This window comes from Phlebotomus papatasi, chromosome 1 (assembly GCF_024763615.1).
Source record: "Phlebotomus papatasi isolate M1 chromosome 1, Ppap_2.1, whole genome shotgun sequence".
NCBI classification, from domain to species: domain Eukaryota; kingdom Metazoa; phylum Arthropoda; class Insecta; order Diptera; family Psychodidae; genus Phlebotomus; species Phlebotomus papatasi.
Window position 1 is genome coordinate 60720127 of NC_077222.1, and position 20671 is coordinate 60740797.

The 20671-nt window shown below is 36.8% G+C and overlaps 1 protein-coding gene across 1 annotated transcript in view; it reads right to left on the bottom strand.

Moving 5' to 3' along the window:
* Positions 1–20671, bottom strand: part of LOC129809548 (uncharacterized) — a 39740-nt gene that overhangs the window by 2276 nt on the left and 16793 nt on the right. Inside the window, exons 2-4 of the mRNA XM_055859471.1 lie at positions 16067–18872; positions 15812–15995; positions 3789–10295 (exon numbers count right to left, since the gene is read on the bottom strand). Of these exons, the coding sequence (XP_055715446.1) occupies positions 3789–10295; positions 15812–15995; positions 16067–18866 (9491 nt within the window). The 5' untranslated portion in view covers positions 18867–18872. The remainder of the gene's footprint in view (positions 1–3788; positions 10296–15811; positions 15996–16066; positions 18873–20671) is intronic.

Here is a 20671-nt window from a genome sequence, read left to right on the forward strand (position 1 = left end):
TTACACACGATCATTTATAAGTTGCTGATTTAGGGACACTTTGGTACCCATAAATTAAATTCTGATAGGGAAAGCTAGGGTAAATGTCCTAATTTAAAACCATTTCCAGACGTTTAAACTTTGACAGAAGATTCAATATGTTAAGTTCAGTTTTTTTCTGAATACAATTACACAAATTTGCTCCTTGATTTTTCTGGAATGCTACTGTTTAGTGAATTTTTTTTTAATAATTTGAAAACTTCCTAAATACAAGAAAAATACGCGAGCGTAAAATGCTTCTATTGGAAACAAATTAATCCAAAATGGAGACAAGGGAAATTTTCTAATTGGAGACAAACAGTGTAAGTGAAACCGCGACGAAAGGCTTCCAAAACCTTGTTGAGTTGCTCTTGAGTGCAGGATTTGTTCTTATTCCTGGTCTTTTCTCCTTTCCTATCTAAAACAATAAGAAAATCTTTCCAAAAAAAATCATATTTCCGGGGTTTCCTATTGAAGCATTTGCAGACACTTCAGAAAAACCCATTTTGTTCACGAAATAGGTAATTATTTCATTTAAAAACTTCACGTATAGTCATTCGAGGAGAGATGGAACACCTTTTTTATATTCAATATTGCGGATACGTTTTGAATGCGAGACTAAGACGAATCTCACTGGTTTATCACTTGAAGACTCTAAATTTAAGATATCAATATTAGAAAAGCCTAGATGAAAATAGTCCATTCGAAAAATATGATTTAAAAAAAAGTTGCATTTTGAGGCACTCAAAAAAAGTGCGCGTGAGATGGAACACCCCTAATTTTAGCAAAATATTTCTGGTTTATTTTATTAATTTGGAATAGGAGGGAAGTGATTTTAGACATGAACACTATTTCATTGAATTTATTTGAGTTTATTTTATTTTTTCAGAATAAATGATTTTTTTTGTGGAATGTGTGGCTCATATACTTCGATGGCAATTTCGCTGAGTGTATAAAGTCAGTCTTACCAGAAATTTAGGGAAAATAATTTCTAAGATTTACTTGAAAAGGTTTTGAAGAACATTGACCAAAATTCACACCGGAAATGTTGCCAAAACTATTAAGTTCCATCTCTCCTCAACCCCCAAATACACGCGTTCTTATGGCGAAATAAAAATTTTTGGCCATTTTTCAGACGTCCAAAAAATTCAATTTGAATTTTCTCGTACAATTTTAAAGGTAGAAAGCTGTAACTTGGGGGTTTTCTTTAGAATGTTGAAGGGCACAAATAGACCAAATGAAGTGGAGATTGTGCATAGGGTGTAGGCAGGAAGCGAAGTGGTCCATCTCTCCCACTGTTCCATCTCTCCTCGAATGACTATAGCTATACAGTTAACAATAAAGATTAACACTTAATTTAACTAAAATTAGCCAGAAATGTGACATTAAATGTTAAACAAAACGAATAAACAACAGTCACTTTGTTGTGTTTTTCATTGGAAAACATGGTCGAACGCTGAAAAATTCAATGGTGAAAAGGTACACTTTTAATTTTTCTAAGAAATTAACAAATCAAAATTTGTGAATATGAATGGATTTTCGCTTTATTTGGAGCAAAATAATAATGGTATAGAAAATATATAAATATAGTAATTTAGTACTGTATTTATCATGAAAACAATGACGTTTCCATTTGGAGTAGCGAAAAATTTCCATTTGGAGCAGGTTTTGAATTAGCTTAATTTACCCTAATGTAATTTGGGACAGAATGCATACAAGGTACATAAATTGAACTGTAACTACATTCAGATTGCTGTAACTTTCATAGTACACGTTGCAGCGTCTTCATATTTTGCATAATGATTGTTCTTTTAATTATGGTTACAAAAGACTATCAAAAGAAGAAGAACTTAAAAATGATGCCTTGACAGTTCTATATTTAACTATAAAGTTCTAAGTGCGTATCATTAGAGACCTTCAATATCTAAATGCGATTACATTTTTCATGTTTCGATATATAACTTGTTACAGGAATACTGGCAGCGTTGAGAAACGCTATGGTGATAAACTAAAAAAAAAATGGTTCTTAAAGTGACGAAGAGAATTGAATGAAATTTGCATTTTGGCTGCAGACAAATAGTCCGTGAAATAGCTTCGCTTGGCCGTTAGAGGCTAGTTGTCGAACATCGGTTGCTTTAGTTTAGGAAAGTTTAGTTTAGTTTAGTTAGGAAAGAGGTTATACGATAATTTGGAAGTTTGAATAACCACCGGAAGTTGAGGACCATTGATTTTTACGCTATAAACTTCTGTTATAGCAAATTATCGTTTTATGAAGTACATGGTTACTGGTGACATAGCATCTAGATTCCATCAGAATGTTACTTTGGACGAGTGGAATTATAAGGTTGTCAATGACTTTAAATACCTAGGATCGTTACTGACGACGGGTAATGAATTCGGAATAGAGGTTAACGAGAGACTTACGGCAGGGAGTAGAAGTTACTTTGCATCGATATTTCGATCAAGGAACGTCTTGCGGCCAACAAAGATCAAAATATTCAGAACCATACTGAAGTCAGTCATAACGTATGGTTTGGAAATAGTCTCGTTGAGCCGCAAAGAAGAAAGAAAGATACTGATCTTTGAGAGACGGATCATATGACGAATTTATGGGCTTTTCAAGGAGGAAAAGATTGAAATGTCTCGGTCATATTTGCCATACGAAAGAGGAGATAATGCCCAAGAAACTGTTGAGCAAAATCCGGTAGGGTCAAGCAGGATGGGGTGTCTCGTTACGAGATGAAAAAATATAGTCGACTATGTTCTCAAAACCCTGTGAGTACTGCGACGCTGGCTTTCTTTAGATCGTGCGGAACGGCGAGGTGTTGTGTAGGAGGCCTTGTCTCTTAAAGATTATCTCTCAAATTATTGTTTTCCACTGAAGTTGTTCACTGTGGCGACAAAATGAATGCCATTTTGTATTGGTAAATTATCCTGGAAAAAGTTCTGAAGCCGTTGGCAAATAAAAATGTCTTATAAGATAGATAACTGGATGTTCCAATAAAATTCGGAACTGTTTCAGAAATCGTGCGCGAAATGAGATAAGACAAAAAGTTACGTTTCCTTGTCCATGCCGAGCGCATAATAACTTCCAGGGTTACATAATGAAAATTCGCTAGACTTCTCGGTATGAGGCATTTTGTTAAGCGAGGTCAGAACTAAAAACTACCAAAGGATCAATAAACTGAATCGTGAATGGACTTGATTTTGGAAACTCACATTCAGGCAGCATGCGCTACGTTCATCGGTAGACTTAGAGCCGTATCCTGTACCACAGGTGATTCCAACGGAATTTTCAAATAGATTCTCAAACATTGAAATCTTTCTGTCTTTTTGAACGTTCACGCTAATAAAATTCATTTTGAAATAAAAGAAATGCAGTGCTTTATAAAGTTGCAAAAACACAAAACATTTGTTGAACCTTGAAAAGTAGTTTCTTTTCTAAACAGTTTTTACAGTTCTCAAGTGCTTCTGTATTATCGAATTTTCTTTGTGTTGGTTCCTGTCTCGACTGTTTTCAGAGTCCTTGCTGCGTTCTAAAATCACCAAACAGTCGTGACATGAACCAAGAGAAAGAAAAGTCGACTAAGAAGCACTCAGAACAGTAAAGTACTAAAAAAAAAAGAAAGAAACAAGTTCATTTTTCATTGGAATACAACTATTTCCTCAAAGTGTCCAAAATTGCAAGCTGTCCCAAATTACAAGCACTTTCCCTATGAAGCTTCATTACTCTAAAATAGATAATGCAAGAAATTTGAAGTCAAACTAACCTTTCAGATAAGTGCTTGTCATTGTAAAGCTTTCTTCCTTGGTCCATTGAGTCATTTCCATCTTTGAGAACAGCAGAATCACTTTCAATGGCCTTGTTACTTCCTGGTCGATCGAGAATTGTTTGTGCATAATTTTCACTCTCACTGGCATCCTGTGAAGAAGGAAAACTGTCTCCCATATCAGAAAATGAATCTGAATATGATCTTCCAGTTAGACTTGGTTCCTTTGGATTAGTTCCACTAATTGGTGGTGTACTGTCAATCAATTTATCATTGTAGTACAGAGTATTTGATGTCGATGAAGCACCATTGAGGAATTTCTCTGCTGTTGCCAGAAAACCCGAAAGTTGATTATTTACAGATGATGCTGTATCTTCAAAGATACCTTTGGATTGAGCAAACTTGGTAGGCCTTGAAAACATTGGATTGGAATCTGATGATATATCACTGAACTGATTTATGTCAATTTTCGGATAGGCATGTTTAGGGCTACTTCTGCGATGTGACATTGGAGACTTGACACAATATACAGCACTGTGACTTCCACCAAAACAATTTGTAGGTTGCTCATTAGATTTCGGCGTGAGCGATTTATTCTCCGATTGTGCACCAATTCTATTGGAACCTTTTAGCATGTTGCAGCATTCGTAGAATAATTTTTCCTCTTGACTGAGATTGAGACGTGGTGTACCTGGATTGTGAGATCGCACAGGAGATGGATAGCGTTCCATTGAGGGTGGTACTTGTACCTGTTCCGGGGATGATATTGGTTCAATGCCCGTCTGAACGGGACTTCGTGGGAAGATCTTAGCTTCCTCAACTTCAGTTGATTTTTCAGTCACTTCTGCCTCTTTTTTATCCTCTGCCACCGGTGTCTTGGTCACATTCTCCACATTCTGTGACTCATTCTCCTTCTCCTCCACCATTCGATTTTTCTGGGCATCGAGGAATTCCTGTTCAGACAACTTGGCAATATGTGTAATGGTCATTTTGTGCTTTGTAAGACGATCTTGACGCGAAAAGTGCTTCTTGCATATATCACAGAAGAATGTTGCAGGTTCGCCTTCAGTCACCACAGTCTTAGTGACTTTGGGTTTCTTGGATTTATACAGTACCGATCGTCGCATTTTTCTTTTCTTCGCCACAGCAGATACTTTCTGTGATCCAATTTTTCCTGCACCGGCCGTAATGCCAGAGTCCATTGAGGCACTTGTGAAGACACTCATGACATCCTCCAAATCCATGTCTACTGGTTCAACATTCAGATCTTCTTGCAGTTCCTTTTGACAATTTGGAGGTACTGCATTGTTTGGACTCTCACTCGGAGTTTCTGCTACTGGAAGGGTATCAGTGACATTTGTAAATTCATCAGTAGTGAGAATTCTATTATTGAGACTCTTGGCAATTTCAGCCAAACAAGTATCATCATCTGAATCCGATTGTGTTCCAGATTCTCTAATTTTATCCACGAGTTTTGCCACTGTCTCTGAATGTTCACCATTTTTCTTTTCACTGTCATTCGGGATGGGAACTTTAATGTCACTCGGAGGAGAAAGAATTGGAAAGTCTGTTACCGGGTTACCTTTAAGTTCATCAAAAGGATCAGGTACTGAGGATGTAAGTGCTTGAAGACGTGAAGGTTTTAGAATAAATTTAGGTTTTGTTGCTGATGATGTAGGTGCTTTTGTATTTGATTCGGGTGGATTCTTTGGCAATGACACAACTCGACTAACCCAATCAAGAGGTTTCCCGGATTTTTCAATCTCAACTCTCTGAGCATCCACATTTTTCTGTGCATTCATGTCCATTGCTGCTAGAAGAGTCAAAGAATCTGCCACACGATTGTTCACTTCTTCTAGTGAGACTTTGCTCCTCTCTCTTTCAGCCTCACTTTGAGGGATTATCTCTTCTTTACTCAATTCTTCTTTTGGAGGTGATTTCTTGATCATTTGTGGCTCCTTTTTCTTCTTTCGACTCGAAGAACTCTTAGACGTTGTCGATGATAGCCTAGAAGAATCACCCTCTGAACTTTCTTCACCTCTATCTTCAAGCTTTCTCAGTAAATTGCTCGTTACAGAATCCTTCTTTTCTTTGGAAATTGTTTTGGCTTTGGTGGCCTCAACAATTGCTGCTCGAGATAATTTCTTGGGTTTACTGGGAACATCAATAGGTACTTTTTCTTCCGGATCTATGGCAGGTGTTTGAAATTGACTTTCAAGCTTCTTTGCATCAACTTTCGGAGTTGTAATATCAGTTATCGCCTGTTTTGAAGCTTTTTTCTTAGTTGGAACAACTGATGCCGTTTCCACACTGCTTACTTTATTTGCAGCTTTTCTTTTTGTTGTTGTCACCATTTCTATGGCATTTGAAACCAAAAGTTCATCTCCATTTGAATTTGCATCACAGGACAGATCATGTAGAATTTTTAATTCATCGATACGAGATTTATCTACTTCTTTAAAGCTCTCGAGAAGTTGATCAGCAATAATAGCTGCTAATTCATTTTTTCTCTTCTTCCTTGGCTTTTGAACTACTTTAGACTTTTCTTCTGTCACCTGTGATTTAACGAATTCATCTGGTTTCGTTGAATCTTCAGATTCTTCTGATTTTTGTGCTACAGACGCATCATCTGAATCTTTAACAATTTCTGGTTCTTTAGGTTCTTCAGGAACCGTTAGACATAGTGAATCAACATTTTCAGGCTTTTTACTCCTAACGGTCTTTTGTATTTTTGCTTTTTTCGTTTTAGGCTTTTGAATGACATCTGGTTTCTCAATGTTGACAGCTTCTTCTGCCTCTGGCGGTTTAGGCAAGTCAACTTCAACCGATTTTTCAGTGTCATTTTTATTCTGAGAAGGCTCATCAGGTTTCTCCTTTTGTTCATCAATTTCCAACTCTTTAGTTTGGATATTCTTTTTCCCTTTAAGGACCTTTTTCGCCTTTTGAGAACCAACTGTTGTAACTTTACCTTTCTTCTTGATGGGGACTTGTAAATTCTCAGGCGTTTCCATTAGCATTGATGTGTTTTCCTCGACTGTTAAATGCTTTTGAGATTCATCTTTTTCTTCAGATACCTTTGATATCTCTTCTATAAGAATTTCTGATTTCTGAACTCTTCCTTTTCTCTTAGTTACTTTGACTACGTCTGCTGTGTTCTCTTCTGTCGTGGTTTCTTTGACAATTACTTCCGGTGTTTCTGGTTCTGATTTTTTCTTAGGGCGAAAAACTTTTCTCTGTACCTTTGAAGTCTTGGGAATACTTTCTACGGTGACTTCTGATTTCTCTTTCTTTTGAACATTCTCAACAATTTCCGACTCAACAGAATCTGCCAAATTTTCTTTTGATACCTTTGCAGGTTGTCTTTTTCGTTTTGGTGTTTGAGTTTTTTCTACCACTATCGGTTTTTCCTGTAGATCTTTAGCAGGTTCAGACTTGTCAATTTCAGGCGTTTTAGTTTCTTCTAAATCTTCCAATTTTTCAGGTATACTTGTCGGAGTAGTAGCTAATTTGCCTTTCTTTTTGGATTTCTGAACTTTTTTCGGTGTTGATTTAGTTGAATTGTCTTCAGAAACTGTATCAGGTTTCTCTTCCTGTTTTCCAGTTTGTACAGATTCATCTACTGATACAGAGATTTCAACTGGTTTTGGAGAACTAACAGTTTTTCCCACTTTTTTCGATTTCTGACCCTTTTCTGCAGATGCGGGAACTTTGAGGATATCCTCAATTATAAGTTCAGGCATTAGATTCTTATTGGAGAGTTCGATTTTTTCAGTGACTTCAGTATTTACAGTAACACTTTCTTTAACCTCAACCTTGCCTTTCTTTTTCGGTTTTTGGGTTTTCTTGGCAATTGGAGTATCATTTGGCTTATCTGTTTCAACTACTTCAGGGCTTTCAATTGCTTTAGGCTGTTTTCGTCCTGCAATAGCTCTTTTACCTTTCTTTTTAGGAGGATTGTCTGCACTTTTTTGTGCATCAGAAATATCAGAAATACTTTCTGTCGTTTTCTCGGACTCTGCGGTTTCTATTTTTGTTTTAGATGCTTCTGGTTTAAGAGATGTCTCAATTTCTTGAGGTGTTTCCTTGGAAATTTCAGACGTTTCAGCTATGCCTTTTTTAGTTTTCTTTGCCGATTTTTGAGGTGGTGCTTTCTTCTTGGTTTTGGTTACTTTTTTCAGTGGTTCTGTCTTATCATTTGTCTCGATAACTTCATCTTTCTCCAGTTTTTCAGGCTGTTCCTTGAGAGAAAGGGCTATTTTCTGTGCTTTAGTCATCTTTTGAGATTTCTTTCCCTTAACTTGTTTCTCTACTTTCTTGACGTTATCTTTCACATTTACTGGATCACTTTCAATGACATTCTCTTTGTCACAATTTTTCTCTTCATTTTCCATTTGTGGCTTTTCATCTGAATCTTTTTCTGCATTGGAACTTTGTTCATTTACCTCATTGGATTTTTCCACTTGAACGATACCTTTCTCAGTAACTTTTTCAGTGACTTCTGACACCTTTTCTGACAATATTTCTTCATTGTTGCTTTGCAGTATATTTTCAGTGAGAGATATTTTACTTGCACTTTCTGGTGCAACCTCAAAATCTTTGTCTTTTGTTGGAGTTTTACTCTGATGTACCGTGGTATTTTGCATCATTGGCACAGATCCTTCACTCTTCTCCAAAGTCACTTGAGACACATTTTCAACATTATTGTTATCACTTTTGCCCTCTTTTGCTGAATTTTCAAACACTACACTTGATTTAATTTCAGCAGATGAGTCTTCCTTAGTGGTTTTGGTAACTTTTGACGCGGAATTTTGTGCCTTAGCTCGTGGTTTTCTCGTCTGTTTCGGCCTTACTGTCTTCACTGGAACTTGAGGAATTTGAATGATGGGACTAGTACGTTTAACTAATAATTCTGGTCGTGGTTGCTTGAGAATTTCTGCACTTCGTGTAAGACTGTGAAGTTCACTACTTCGTGGTTGATTCAATATCTCACTACTAATCGCTTTTACTGGTGCCAGAGTACTTGATGTTGGACTTAATATTGCAGCACTACGAGTCTGTGGCAAAATTTCCATAGACGACGACGACTTAGGAAGAAGATCAATTTGACGTGGTGAATTTATAATTTCGGAAGTCCTTATGGTGCTAGGGGAATTTGTTCTGGCTGATTTTGCACTTAAATCCATAACAACATTGCAATCAATTTCATTGGGATGAAGGCGACTTCCTAAATGCGACGGAACTGTTGGGATCTTCAGAATTGGCGGATGTTTCACCAAACAAATTGGCTGTGAATTATCCAATTCTTCCGTGGATTTTCTAACAGTCAAATTTAAAGGTGCATCAATCACTTCTTCGACAGGAGGCACTGCAACGGGAACTGGAGGGTTTACAACAATTTCAGGAATACTTGTAGTAGATGTAACTTCTTTTGCTACATTTGTAGATTCTTTTTCTGGAGATTGCACTAAAGAAACTGATTGAATCTCAGTAGCTTTGACAATTTTTTCTCCAAGTTTGAGATCCTTCTGAGAAATTTGAATGTCTTTTGTTTTGAGAGTGAGATCTTTTTCTGTTGCCTTAGAATCATTTTTAGTAGATAGGGATTCTTGTTGTTGTTGATTTCCAACGTCTTCCTTACTCTCTGGAGGATTTTCCGTCTCTCCTGGCGGTTTAGCGAGAATACTGGTAGTGGAATTATCCAGGAATGGTATACCCAATTTTTCTTGAAGTTTATCCGTTAGACGAGCGATACAATCTGTCAATTTTCGAATTCTTCTCTTTCCCGGTGTTGTACTAGTAGGCGATGTCAATGGAGCATTTTCTTCAATTTTCTGCTGAGTCGGAGTCTCAAATGCTTTTGTCTGCACTGAAATGGCAGGAGGAGTTGATGCAATATCAATATTTTCTCTAATCTTTTCCTCAGCATCAACAGCAGCAGAAGCACGATCTATGATAGAATCCATAATACATTTTATCTCGACAAGATCGTCTTGGTCGCTCGTTTTCGTTTCTTCTAAAAAAGGCTTCTCAGTCTTATTTGGTGTACTTGTTTTCTTCACATTATCCACCTTCTGCACCAATTTCACTTTCTTTGCCTTACCATTTTTCTGAATATTCTCAGAATTTTCTCCCTGTTTAGCAATTCTCTTTGATACTGGCGATACTGAAGACTCTTTAGTAGGGGATTTAACAACTTTAACAGGCGTTGATGGTGAATTCTTAATAGGACTCTTTGATGGAGATTTTGAAAATTTACTTGACAAATTCTTTGCAATTGCCTTAGGACCTTTCTTAATGGGTGTTGTTAAATGTTTCGTCTTATTTCTTGTTGTTACACCCTCGGGAACAGCTTCATCACTATTAGTATTGGGTGATTCCGATGATCGTGTCACTCTCTTAGGAATAACAATTTTCCTCATACTAGATGTATTTCCACTTCTTGTTGTCCTCTCCGGTTGCTGAAGATGCTTCGATATTTTCTTATTTCCCTCTGACTTATTCTTTGACCTGGAAAATAAGATGGAAAAGGTGTTAAAAAGGAAATTGATTACTTTATATATCAAATGCCACGACACATTCTGCAGTAAGTGAAATAATTGAAATTGTCAATGCAGGGGGAAGTGGGGCACTTTTAATGTGAGAATGAAGTTTTTACTTTGAACTTTTTCTTGTATTATGGATACAATGGATAAAAATAAAATTTCTTGCTAATTGCCACTATAACATAATTAACTTTAATGGACCATTTCCACTGACAAATTTTTCAACAAATTTCTCAGAAAATTTTCAACTCCATATGAAAAAAGGGTGCTATTATGAGAAAAAGTTCAATTTAGTTGAACTTTTTCGCATAAAAACTTAAAAATAATAATTGGGAACAGTTTTCCAGACTGTTCCTATGGGGAACAGCGCCATCCATTGAATGAAACTTGTTTTCATTTCACAGTGGAGGTGTTTTTAGATGAAATTCAAGTAAATTTTGGTTCTTTGATGGTGAAAATAGTGCGTGCAGTGAGAATATATCCATGTATTGGGAATACAATATGCTCAGAACTTTGATTTACGGGAAAGGCGGGCAAAGTGTTACAAGTTCGTCGGAAAACAGTGTTGCTGTTTTAAAGTGGTAATGGTATCAATTATCCATCATAATCTCTTTTCCTGCTTCAATTTGCGCACCAAACGATTAAAGATATCCTCTAGCAGTGATTTCATGAAGGTTTCGGTTCAAGCATTTTTACCCAGAAGATAAATCAAAACAAATAAATGTCAACGTAATGTTCGTATTCAAAACTGGGCTTTCTTGCGAGTTTTCATGTGAATTGGGAATTACAAAAATCTGAAAATTTTTTCGATGGAAATAGCCCATAAGCATAAAAACTTCTAATAATTCCTAAAATGGAAAATTAAAATAACACGACATATTTTTTCAGAGGTACTCTTTGTGGGGTATCCAGGGGTATGACATTTCTTATATTTCCCTTATGTTTCTAGCATGTCGAAAAAACTTTGGAGTTTATTCGGTGTTTTCTGTTATAATGGAATGAATTAGCAAAAAAATACAAATAGAAAATAAAAGCCAATTTAATATGGAATGGGCAACCGAAAACCCCAAATTGACAACCTACGTGATTTCGAAGATATCTCGTGAAATGCGTACGAAAACAGGGAAAAAGTTACAATAAAACCGGTCGCATTTTTTAGAGCAAATGTCACCTCCCTGGGGGTATCTATGAAATGGTTTAGGGTACATTTGAAAGGCACTTAAAAACTCGAAAGGCAGGATAGAACATAGTGTAAAGAATTTAATAAGTCCGTATTAACAAAAAAAAGCTATTAAAATACCCTTTAGACGATTTTTTTTGAGATCATATTTCTTGCGTAAAATACCGCTGGTAAAAATTATTTTTTCCTAGGTGTTTCACAAGGAGTTCACAAGCAGCTAACACGCTGCCAAAAAAAATGTAAACAACATTTCTTTGTGCTTTCGTTTTTGTATTTCTATGATACTTTCCGATTCTTATGTGCAAATGTGAAGGAGAGCGAGGAAGAAATGTAAGTGAAGCCTGCGGGCAAGGAGGACACGTTTGCGGAACGTATTTGCAGTGATCCTGTAAACGTAAAGTACTTATGACAGGACTAGGAATCAGGAGGACAAAATTCTCGTCAAGGAAGGATGAGAAAAGTTTCAGTCAGAAATCCGCGAAGCTGTCAACAAGTATAATGTACACGGTAAAAACTTTTGGACACTGACCAAAATATTGGAACAAGTTTTCATTGGAACAGATTTTTCTGCAATCAATTTGCACCTAGAGAAGATATTTGTTTGTTCCAAAAAGTTTTCTTTACAGTTTTGCTACGAAATATAGTTACAATTTTGTTAGAGTTTTCTTTTGGAACCGTTTTGATACGGTGGAATGTTTACAAATTTGAGTTGATTTCGTTTTTTACCAAATTTGTTCCTGAAAGTTGGAATAGAATTTGTTTCACTCGGCTGTTTTGTTCCCATTGTCAGGAATAAATTGGTACATTTTATTTATAACAATATTATTCATCTGTAACATATTTGTTCCAAAAATTTTCGGTGTCCGTGGACGAGGTAATTTTTGGAACGAAATTGTTACTCATATGGGTAATCTTTTTGTTCCCATTGTCGGGAGCAAATTCGTGTCAGTGATTTTGTCTTGCAGTTAAGGCTTATACTTCAGTCGAGATGGATTTCGGTGGCGAAAGTTAATAAGGAACATCAAATAAAAATCAACTTGAGAGTGTTTTATACAGACGCGTGCATGAGGAAATCATATGCGAGTTCTGGCAGCAGGAGAGGAAGGGAATCTCGAATTAAAAAAGTGAAACCATATAGCACGAAAATTGCCACGGATTTGGCGTCCTCTTCGCTTCAGTGACGGGTGATTGAGTGTGAGAGGAGGGATACGATTTTATAGACGAGCTTTTTATTGGAACAAATTCGTTACTAATATTGTGTATCTTTTTGTTTCTCCTAGAAGATACAAATTTATTCCAAAAAATTTCGGTGTCCGTGGACGAGCTACTTTTTGGAACAAATTCGTTACTAATATTGATTACCTTTTTGAGTCTCGTAAAATGAACAAGATTGTGCCAAAAATTATGGTGTCCGTGGACGAGCTAATTTTTGGAACAAATTCGTTACTAATATAAATATAAATATCGAATGTTTATATAATATATAAACATTAGAATTAAAGAAAAGCTCACGAACAGGAGGATGTCAAAGTCATTCGCAGGGGACAAAGTCACCTGCTCTTACGGTACGTCTACTCAAGGAACTTTACTCATTTTACTGCTCAAACTCCATAGAGAGAGAGCAGTATATAATTCCTAGATTTTGAATTATGGTTTATAAAATGATCAAAGTTTTTAGATCGATTAAATATTTTGGCCCATCAACACTGTTTTGCGTGCTTCCAGAGGAGTAAATTGGAAGCTTTTTTATGAAAAAAGTTCAAGAGTGTTGAGCTTTTGTTTTCCGTGCTATAAATTTTATGAATTTTTTCAAATTTGCATTCAAAATAAATTTTTCGATAACTACAGCAGATCTTATAACTTTTTTCATATGCTTAAAAACACTTCCAATTAAATTTTCGGAATTTTCCGGAAGCAAAAAGCTATCTCGAGTAAGATAGCTTTTTGCCATTTTGGGCATTATTGCAGTTGATTTTCAATGAATTTGATGAAATTGCGATACAAAATATAACTTTTTTAATATTATTTTTGTTAGATATTTAAAATTTTATCTCAATATTATTTAAATTTTAGAAGATTACCTCAAAATAAGTCCCTGGAGCACGTAAAATAATTTTTTTAATAGAACTTCGCAATATTATACAGGAATCGTATGTATATAAAAAGTAGAGATTGATTGAAGCAGAAAAATATAAATTGGCGTATTTTATGATAGTTTTTATAAAATAATTGTGATTCTAGTTTCAATTACAGCTTCTGGACTACAATTTTGTATGTTTCTGGTTCTTGACGAAATATTTCTAATACCGATCGCATTTTCAGACAATCTTGCTGAATATTTTGTCTGGAAGTAAAGTATAGGGATATATACATCCTGCAAAAAACATCCTTGATTAATAATTCAGTGATTCCCGATGGTTCAGAGATGAAAAACCATTTCACAAAATTGAACATTTCACCCTTCAACAGAAAATGACCATTTGAAATTCAAAATATTTGGACGTGTTCGGGAAGTTTCTTGCACTTTTGCAGAGGGCTCTAGTATAGCAAATTTAGCACTTGCTCGTGGGAATTCCCGTGAGAATTACGTCTGTTTGAACGGTAACGGTTTTTCTAAATCAAAAGTTAAAAAGGCTCTAGAGAGCGTATTTCTCATCTCATATTGTCATTTTTGGGATAGTTAGAAAGGCCTTGGATTTTGGCACAAGTCTTAAGCGGTTTCAATCGGTTATGAAACGGTAATTAACCGGTTATGAACAAATAAGTAATTTTTGTCCGAAAATCAATTTTAATTATTCTTCAGTCTTTTTGGGATTTTTTTTTGGGATTGCAATCGATTACAAAGCTGTAAACGACAAATGATGTGAACATACTTCTGAGGTAGGGGAAATGCTCAGAATTTTGTCCAGTTTCTTATTTTGGACACTTTGAGGATAACATTGGACACTAAAAATAAATTGATTAAAATGATGGATTTTTATTCCAATATTTGATGAATAATGAATTCTATCTAAATATTTGTTCTTTTTGGAAAATTTCAACACTAAATACGTTAAATTTTGAATATGATTTAAGTTGAAATTGCTTTGTTGAAAATTCAGTGTGAGCAATTGCTTACGAGAAATATGACAGAACTTCGTGTTTACTTCAGTCTTATTTAGTTTTGGTGAAGTACTAACAAAGTTTGTTCGCTGTTTTTGAGTGATATTATTGAATATTCATTGAATATTGTGTTGATTCACGTTACTGATGATTTGTACATTTGACCTGAAGTGAGATTTGCCTTGTGAATTATATTTTTCGTGTGAAAAATGGGAAATTTTTTAAGACATTCACCAGAGAGGTGATGATTCTTATTTTGGACAGGTGTTTTTCTCACGAAATTTCGTGAAGTTTTAGCTTTTGTGATGACTAGGTTGGACAAATGCCTGGAGAAACAAAGGAGCATCATCTCTACGAAAGAGATGTAGCGAGAAATGCCTTGAAAGGCCCCTGGAAAGGCCAGGGAATGAGCGAATCTGCACGTACTTGGAGTATCGAAGTCAACTCACTTTAATGAATGATATGGAAAGTTTCCGGGCTTCTGTGACATTCTACGTTTCCCTTACATGAACAGGAAGAGGACTTGGTAAGATTGGTTCATGAAATGAAGAACAATGGGCATCCTATTGAGGCGGATTAGCTGTCCAAATTTACAGCCAAGTTGGCCAAATTAATAAACAAGTTGTCCAAAATAAGAGCCAAGGTCACCTCTACATATCAATTCATTTTTAAACGTATTAAAACTAATTTTAATAAAAATAAGACAATAAATAGCTTGCTAAGTTTCTAAACAACCCTTCTGAAAAGAGAGTAACAAGAAATGTCAATTAGTATAGAAAATATCGCACTTCAAACTTGGAACTTCGATGCTTATAAGCAGACTGTCCAAAATTATGAGCACTTCCCCTATAGCATCTAAGTTACGAATTCGAGCATTTCGAAAAGCATGCGGGACGCATTGCCATCTTTTTTCTATAATAATATTTAATGCATATTAACCCTTTATCCTCTGAAGCACTTTTTTTCGGGATCAGAATTGCAGTTTCAGACTGTTTTTTTTTTAGGAAAATTGTTTTTAAATCCTAAAATCCAAGAACTAGGATCATCCATTCATCACTAATTGCGTAGGTAATCATTTCTCCATTAAATTATAATGTGGTTCAGATTAATTCAGAAGTATAGGCGAAAAATGCATTTTAAAGGTACTTCATTTCAAAGGTGCCCAACTTTCCCCTATCACAAGAATTCTTAAAACTCACCTCAGGAGCAATCCTGATGACTTTGCTGCCAATATTGATGTTCTGGTATTACGTTTTGTATACTTATTCGCTGTGGCAGTTGCTATCAATTTCCTCCGGCGCATTGGGATGGGTTTGACAGGATGAACACTTCGAGATGAACGCTTAGCTGGTAGATTTGCCAGCATTCGTTGAATAGAGTCCGCTATATAGATTGAAATTTTTCATTTAATTATGAATTAGGTGCAATTTCAATATTGATAGTAATAAACTCACCGTCACTTGGACGAGTTCTTGGTGTTTGGGGTGATTGTTTTCTTGGTGTGGTAATGGCACGATTTTCTGGTGTTTTAGGCGGTTTTGGTGACCTTAGGCATCCAAATCTGAGTAATTTGGCATTTGCCCTACGACGTCTCGAACGATTGCCATAGTATCGATGTCTCAAGCGTCTCTTTGCAATCAACCATGCATAGTCACCAACACAATCGAGCATGTGCCGATAGAGATCCATCATACCTGTGCACTCTTTTTTGCACTTTGTGCACACTGTCACATCTGTCGACTTATTGGACATCCGTGAACTTGAGTCCGTGTCAAAACTATCACATTTTGTCGATATTGTACATGATGTTGTACTATCCATGGAATCTTCAACAGTACCACTGTTGTTGTCATCACTGCTCACTTGACGCATAAATTCTGTTTTTCGTCGTAAGGCCTTGGTGGGAATGAAGAAATGCTTATACAGCTCTCCCTCGATGAGTTCACGGCCAACTATTTCGTAATGTGTTGAGTACACGTGAGGATGTCGGGTGGTCTTGTGCTCCTCCAGAGACTTGATTGTCTCAAATTTAGCACCACACCCAAAGCACACGTAACACCGTGGTCTCGCCCACTCACCACTCAGTACCACTTCATGACACCTCCGTTGTTTCTCACCACTACCGCTCCTTTGCAGATTCAGTGTTGCCACAAATTTATCCTCTTCCCTCGTCATCCCTTCGTCGGCAACGCCAATTGATGGAGATGCTAATGCATCCACTGAATCCTCAATGCACTCCACTACTTCTGCCTTGATCAGTCTTTGGTCATTTTGCTCCAGGACAATCTGGGGCAATAGTCTGGTGTCAAGTATTGTATTAAGTTGTTCAATGGTCTTTCTCTTTTCCTCACGAGCCACATCACCAGTCACAATTGCCTGATGATTCTCCCCGTGAGCATCACTACTGCTCCTTTGGACAATCTCATGCTTTGTGCGCATTGTTAGCTGTGTCCACATATCCAATTTGGATAAATCCCTCAGTCCCGATGTCTGTTGCTTTATCTTCTTAACAATCTTCCCACCCTCATTCACATACTTGTACTTTTTCACAAAATCCCACTTCCATTTCCACGAGTTTTTCGTGATGGTACGCTTACTTTTGTTGGGTGATACACACTCCGTGCCATACTGTTCGGCCGTTAGGAGAGTGGGAAAGGCCGTAATGGCACTGAGTGATGTGGCCTCATGAATTTCATTGTCAGTCATGTATGAACTCCTCACGACTGTACTGGGAACAGCAGGAACAGCTTCAGTGAATCGTGTATGGACACTCGGTGCCTCTGGATCATTCCCAATTTTTCCATCGAGGTAGCAACTGAGATTTTTTCTCACATTCACACTTACCGTTTCGTAAAAGTCATCATCGAAAGTACTACTAAGTGTTTCTTTGCCACTTGATAACTTTCCACTGGTATTCCCACTAAATTCACCACTATCATTGGCACCTACTGCACTACCACCAGCCGTAGCTGTACGAACACTCTTTGAACGACTCACTCGACCACAACTACTACCCGTCTCTGATGTCCCACGGGATTCCACCTGTGGACGTCCCTTGCTTCCTTTTCGTGTACGTGGTGATCGATTTTGTGCTACACCAAGTCGACTCAGCATTGGTTCTTCATTTCGCAACAATTGATGCTTTTTATTCATCTTTGACAGGCGCGTTATCATCTTACGTCCCTGATGATTCCCATTTTCTCCCTTAGACACCACTGTTTTCGTCGTAGTTACTTTGGAAATGGAACTGGCTAGAATACTGTCATCAAAGTCACCATCATTCAAACTTGTCGCCTTCCGAACGCCACCTTTCGGAAGAATATTGTGAACACTTTCACGATGTTTCTGCAATGCTTCACTCATTGGCCATCGAATATTGCATTCACGACAACCAAAATATCGATCACCATGCTTATCAATCATATGATGAAAGAGTCTCACTAGATCCGTCGCAAAACCAGAAAATGTCTTGGTGTTGTTGCAAAAAGAACACCCAACAAAATCTGACGGTGTTGTATTGATCATATTGCGTGCACTCGAACGACGCCCTGCTGCTGATCTATGAAGTCTATCTGCATGCTTTGAGCGAATTTCACGTGTGGCAAAGGAGCGATCGCAGTATAGGCAAAGAAATCTATTTCCACCATTTGCTGTCTCACCCTTACTTCCCTTCCCGTTACTCGTGAGTGTCTCCACAACATCATCTGACAGCCGATGAAGTGGCAAACTGCAGCGAATATGCAAATCTTTAGTCACACCACCCGAAGCACAATTATCTAAATCACATTTCTGCTTTCTCATTAGATTTGATATTGACACATTATCATCTGTATCACCATCGGAATCCTCCTCATCACTCGTTTCACTTTCATCTTCTTCACTACTTTCAACACTCCTCTCTTCTTCTTCCTCCTCATTGTCCTCTCCATCTGGAGATACTTTCTGCTGCACACCTTTCTCTACCACCATCGATGGCACACTTTTCACAGATGACTCTTCGGGCATCACTTGAACACATCCTTTCACACTACGTCCTCCTCTTGACTTTGTCGTCCACCCTGAATCCTCACTCCCATCGCCACAGCTTTCATCTTTTTCCAGGGCTGGTGCATTTCTACCGCCCCGATTCAAACCACTCGCTACTACAGTCTTTGTCACGGCACCACCTTCCTTCTTCTTTGGTCGTGCTCGCGGTGATCGTGTGGCAGATGAACATGCAGAAGTGTCATCTTTGCCCGAAACACGATGAACCATTGTATGCTGAAAAGATATTTAAAAAAAAATCCAACATCATTCCAACGAATTTTTGGCGAATTTATTAGCTTATGAATATTATTGTTTATTTTTATGTCTTAACCCTTTAAGGACGATTGGAACACCGGTGTCCCATAAAGTAAATTATTTTTCCTGACTACCTAAAGTTATTTTTTCCTTATGTTTGTACGTAATTGCAAAGTATAAGGTTAAAGGAATCTAGGATATTTTTTGCAAGTCTCCACCTATTTGCTATAATTGTAAATTTTTAAGCTAAAAAATGACGATTTATTAAATTCTCAAATTCATAATTGATTTCATTTATTTTATATACCTCCAATTTTTTTTAAGCAAAACCGTTTTAGAACAAGAAACTACAATACTCAAACATAATAGGGGAAGGTTTTGAAGCTTCTTAAAAAAGGAGTCCAAGATTTAAGATTTTTTACTGAATGCCACACACACCGAATCAATTATATCACTATATAAAAAAATCTCTTATTGGGTTCATAATTCTGCCTCACAAAATTCCTGGAAGTTCTTGGATTTTCCTCTACAGGAAAATGAAAATGTAGCGGCATTTTTTACGAAGGTGTCCTGGTTTACTCAGGTTCGTACCACTTTTTCCCACCTCCGTAGGCCTCATTTTCCCCGAAAACCGGACACAAAAAATTTGGGCATCATTACTTAGATGGAATTTTCGTCTACTTGTTTTCACCATTTGTAGCAGGTATCACGTATTGAAAATTAATTTTAAGCTATTTTTCTAACACATGTTTTTTGACACTCGGAAAACCATTTTTTCCCTGCATTCTGACAATCAGTTAAGAGCTTGGTTAGGTATGATTTTCGTAATCACACCTAATGTAATCCTCAGATTTTCTCTAGTATCTCCAATGGGTCTTACAGAATATATTTCGGACGTAACTGATTTCAAAAATGACCAGCCACCAATTTAAAGTGAAAAGTGGAAAGTTCCACTGTAAAGCAAGGAAAATTGAATGAGAAATACGCAAAATACATCGAAGTGGCAGTTAAAGAATCACATCTACTATAAGCAGACTAATTTCATCACTGTACAAATCAGAAAGTAGTAATCACACCTATTGTAATCCTTGTTTTTTCTCTAACATCTCGAATCTGTCTTACAGAACATGTTTTGAACATCAGTGATTCTTAGAATTACCAGTGATTAATTTAAAGTAAAATGTGAAAAATTCCGCTTTGAAAACAAAGAAAATTGGATGAAAAATTCTCAAAACGCACCGCATGGGCAATGAAAGAATCACACCTACCATAAGCAGATTCAGGCTTAATGTTTAATTTGACAGAAGTGAAATAAAAACATCTAATGAAGTCTCATTTTGATGGGGAAGTGCGTGTTTTCCCTCGAGATTTTAGTGAAAATTGTTTAATATCTAAATTTTCTTTTGAATTTATTCAGTGGAATCTCTGATGAGTCAAATATCTCGAGCAGAGTGCACAGTGTGACCCAAAACAGTGAGGAATTCTCAAATTCGATGGTCAATAATTTTGTCAGATGTTTTTACGAAGCTACAAAATTCAATTTTCCTGAGCTGCAAGGGTGATAATTTTTATGAATTTTCCTCCACTCACAAAAACGACCCCCTTCAAGCACAAGATTTTCACGGTAAATATTAACCCTAATAAACCCTCTATAATTTGGAATAGTTGCTTTTCGAAAAGACACTTGCAGTGTGCGAAATTGCACACATCAGAATTACGATTTTCGGCCCATTTTTTATTTTTGCCTTTTGAACCCAGGAAAAAAGGCCTAGGCTTCC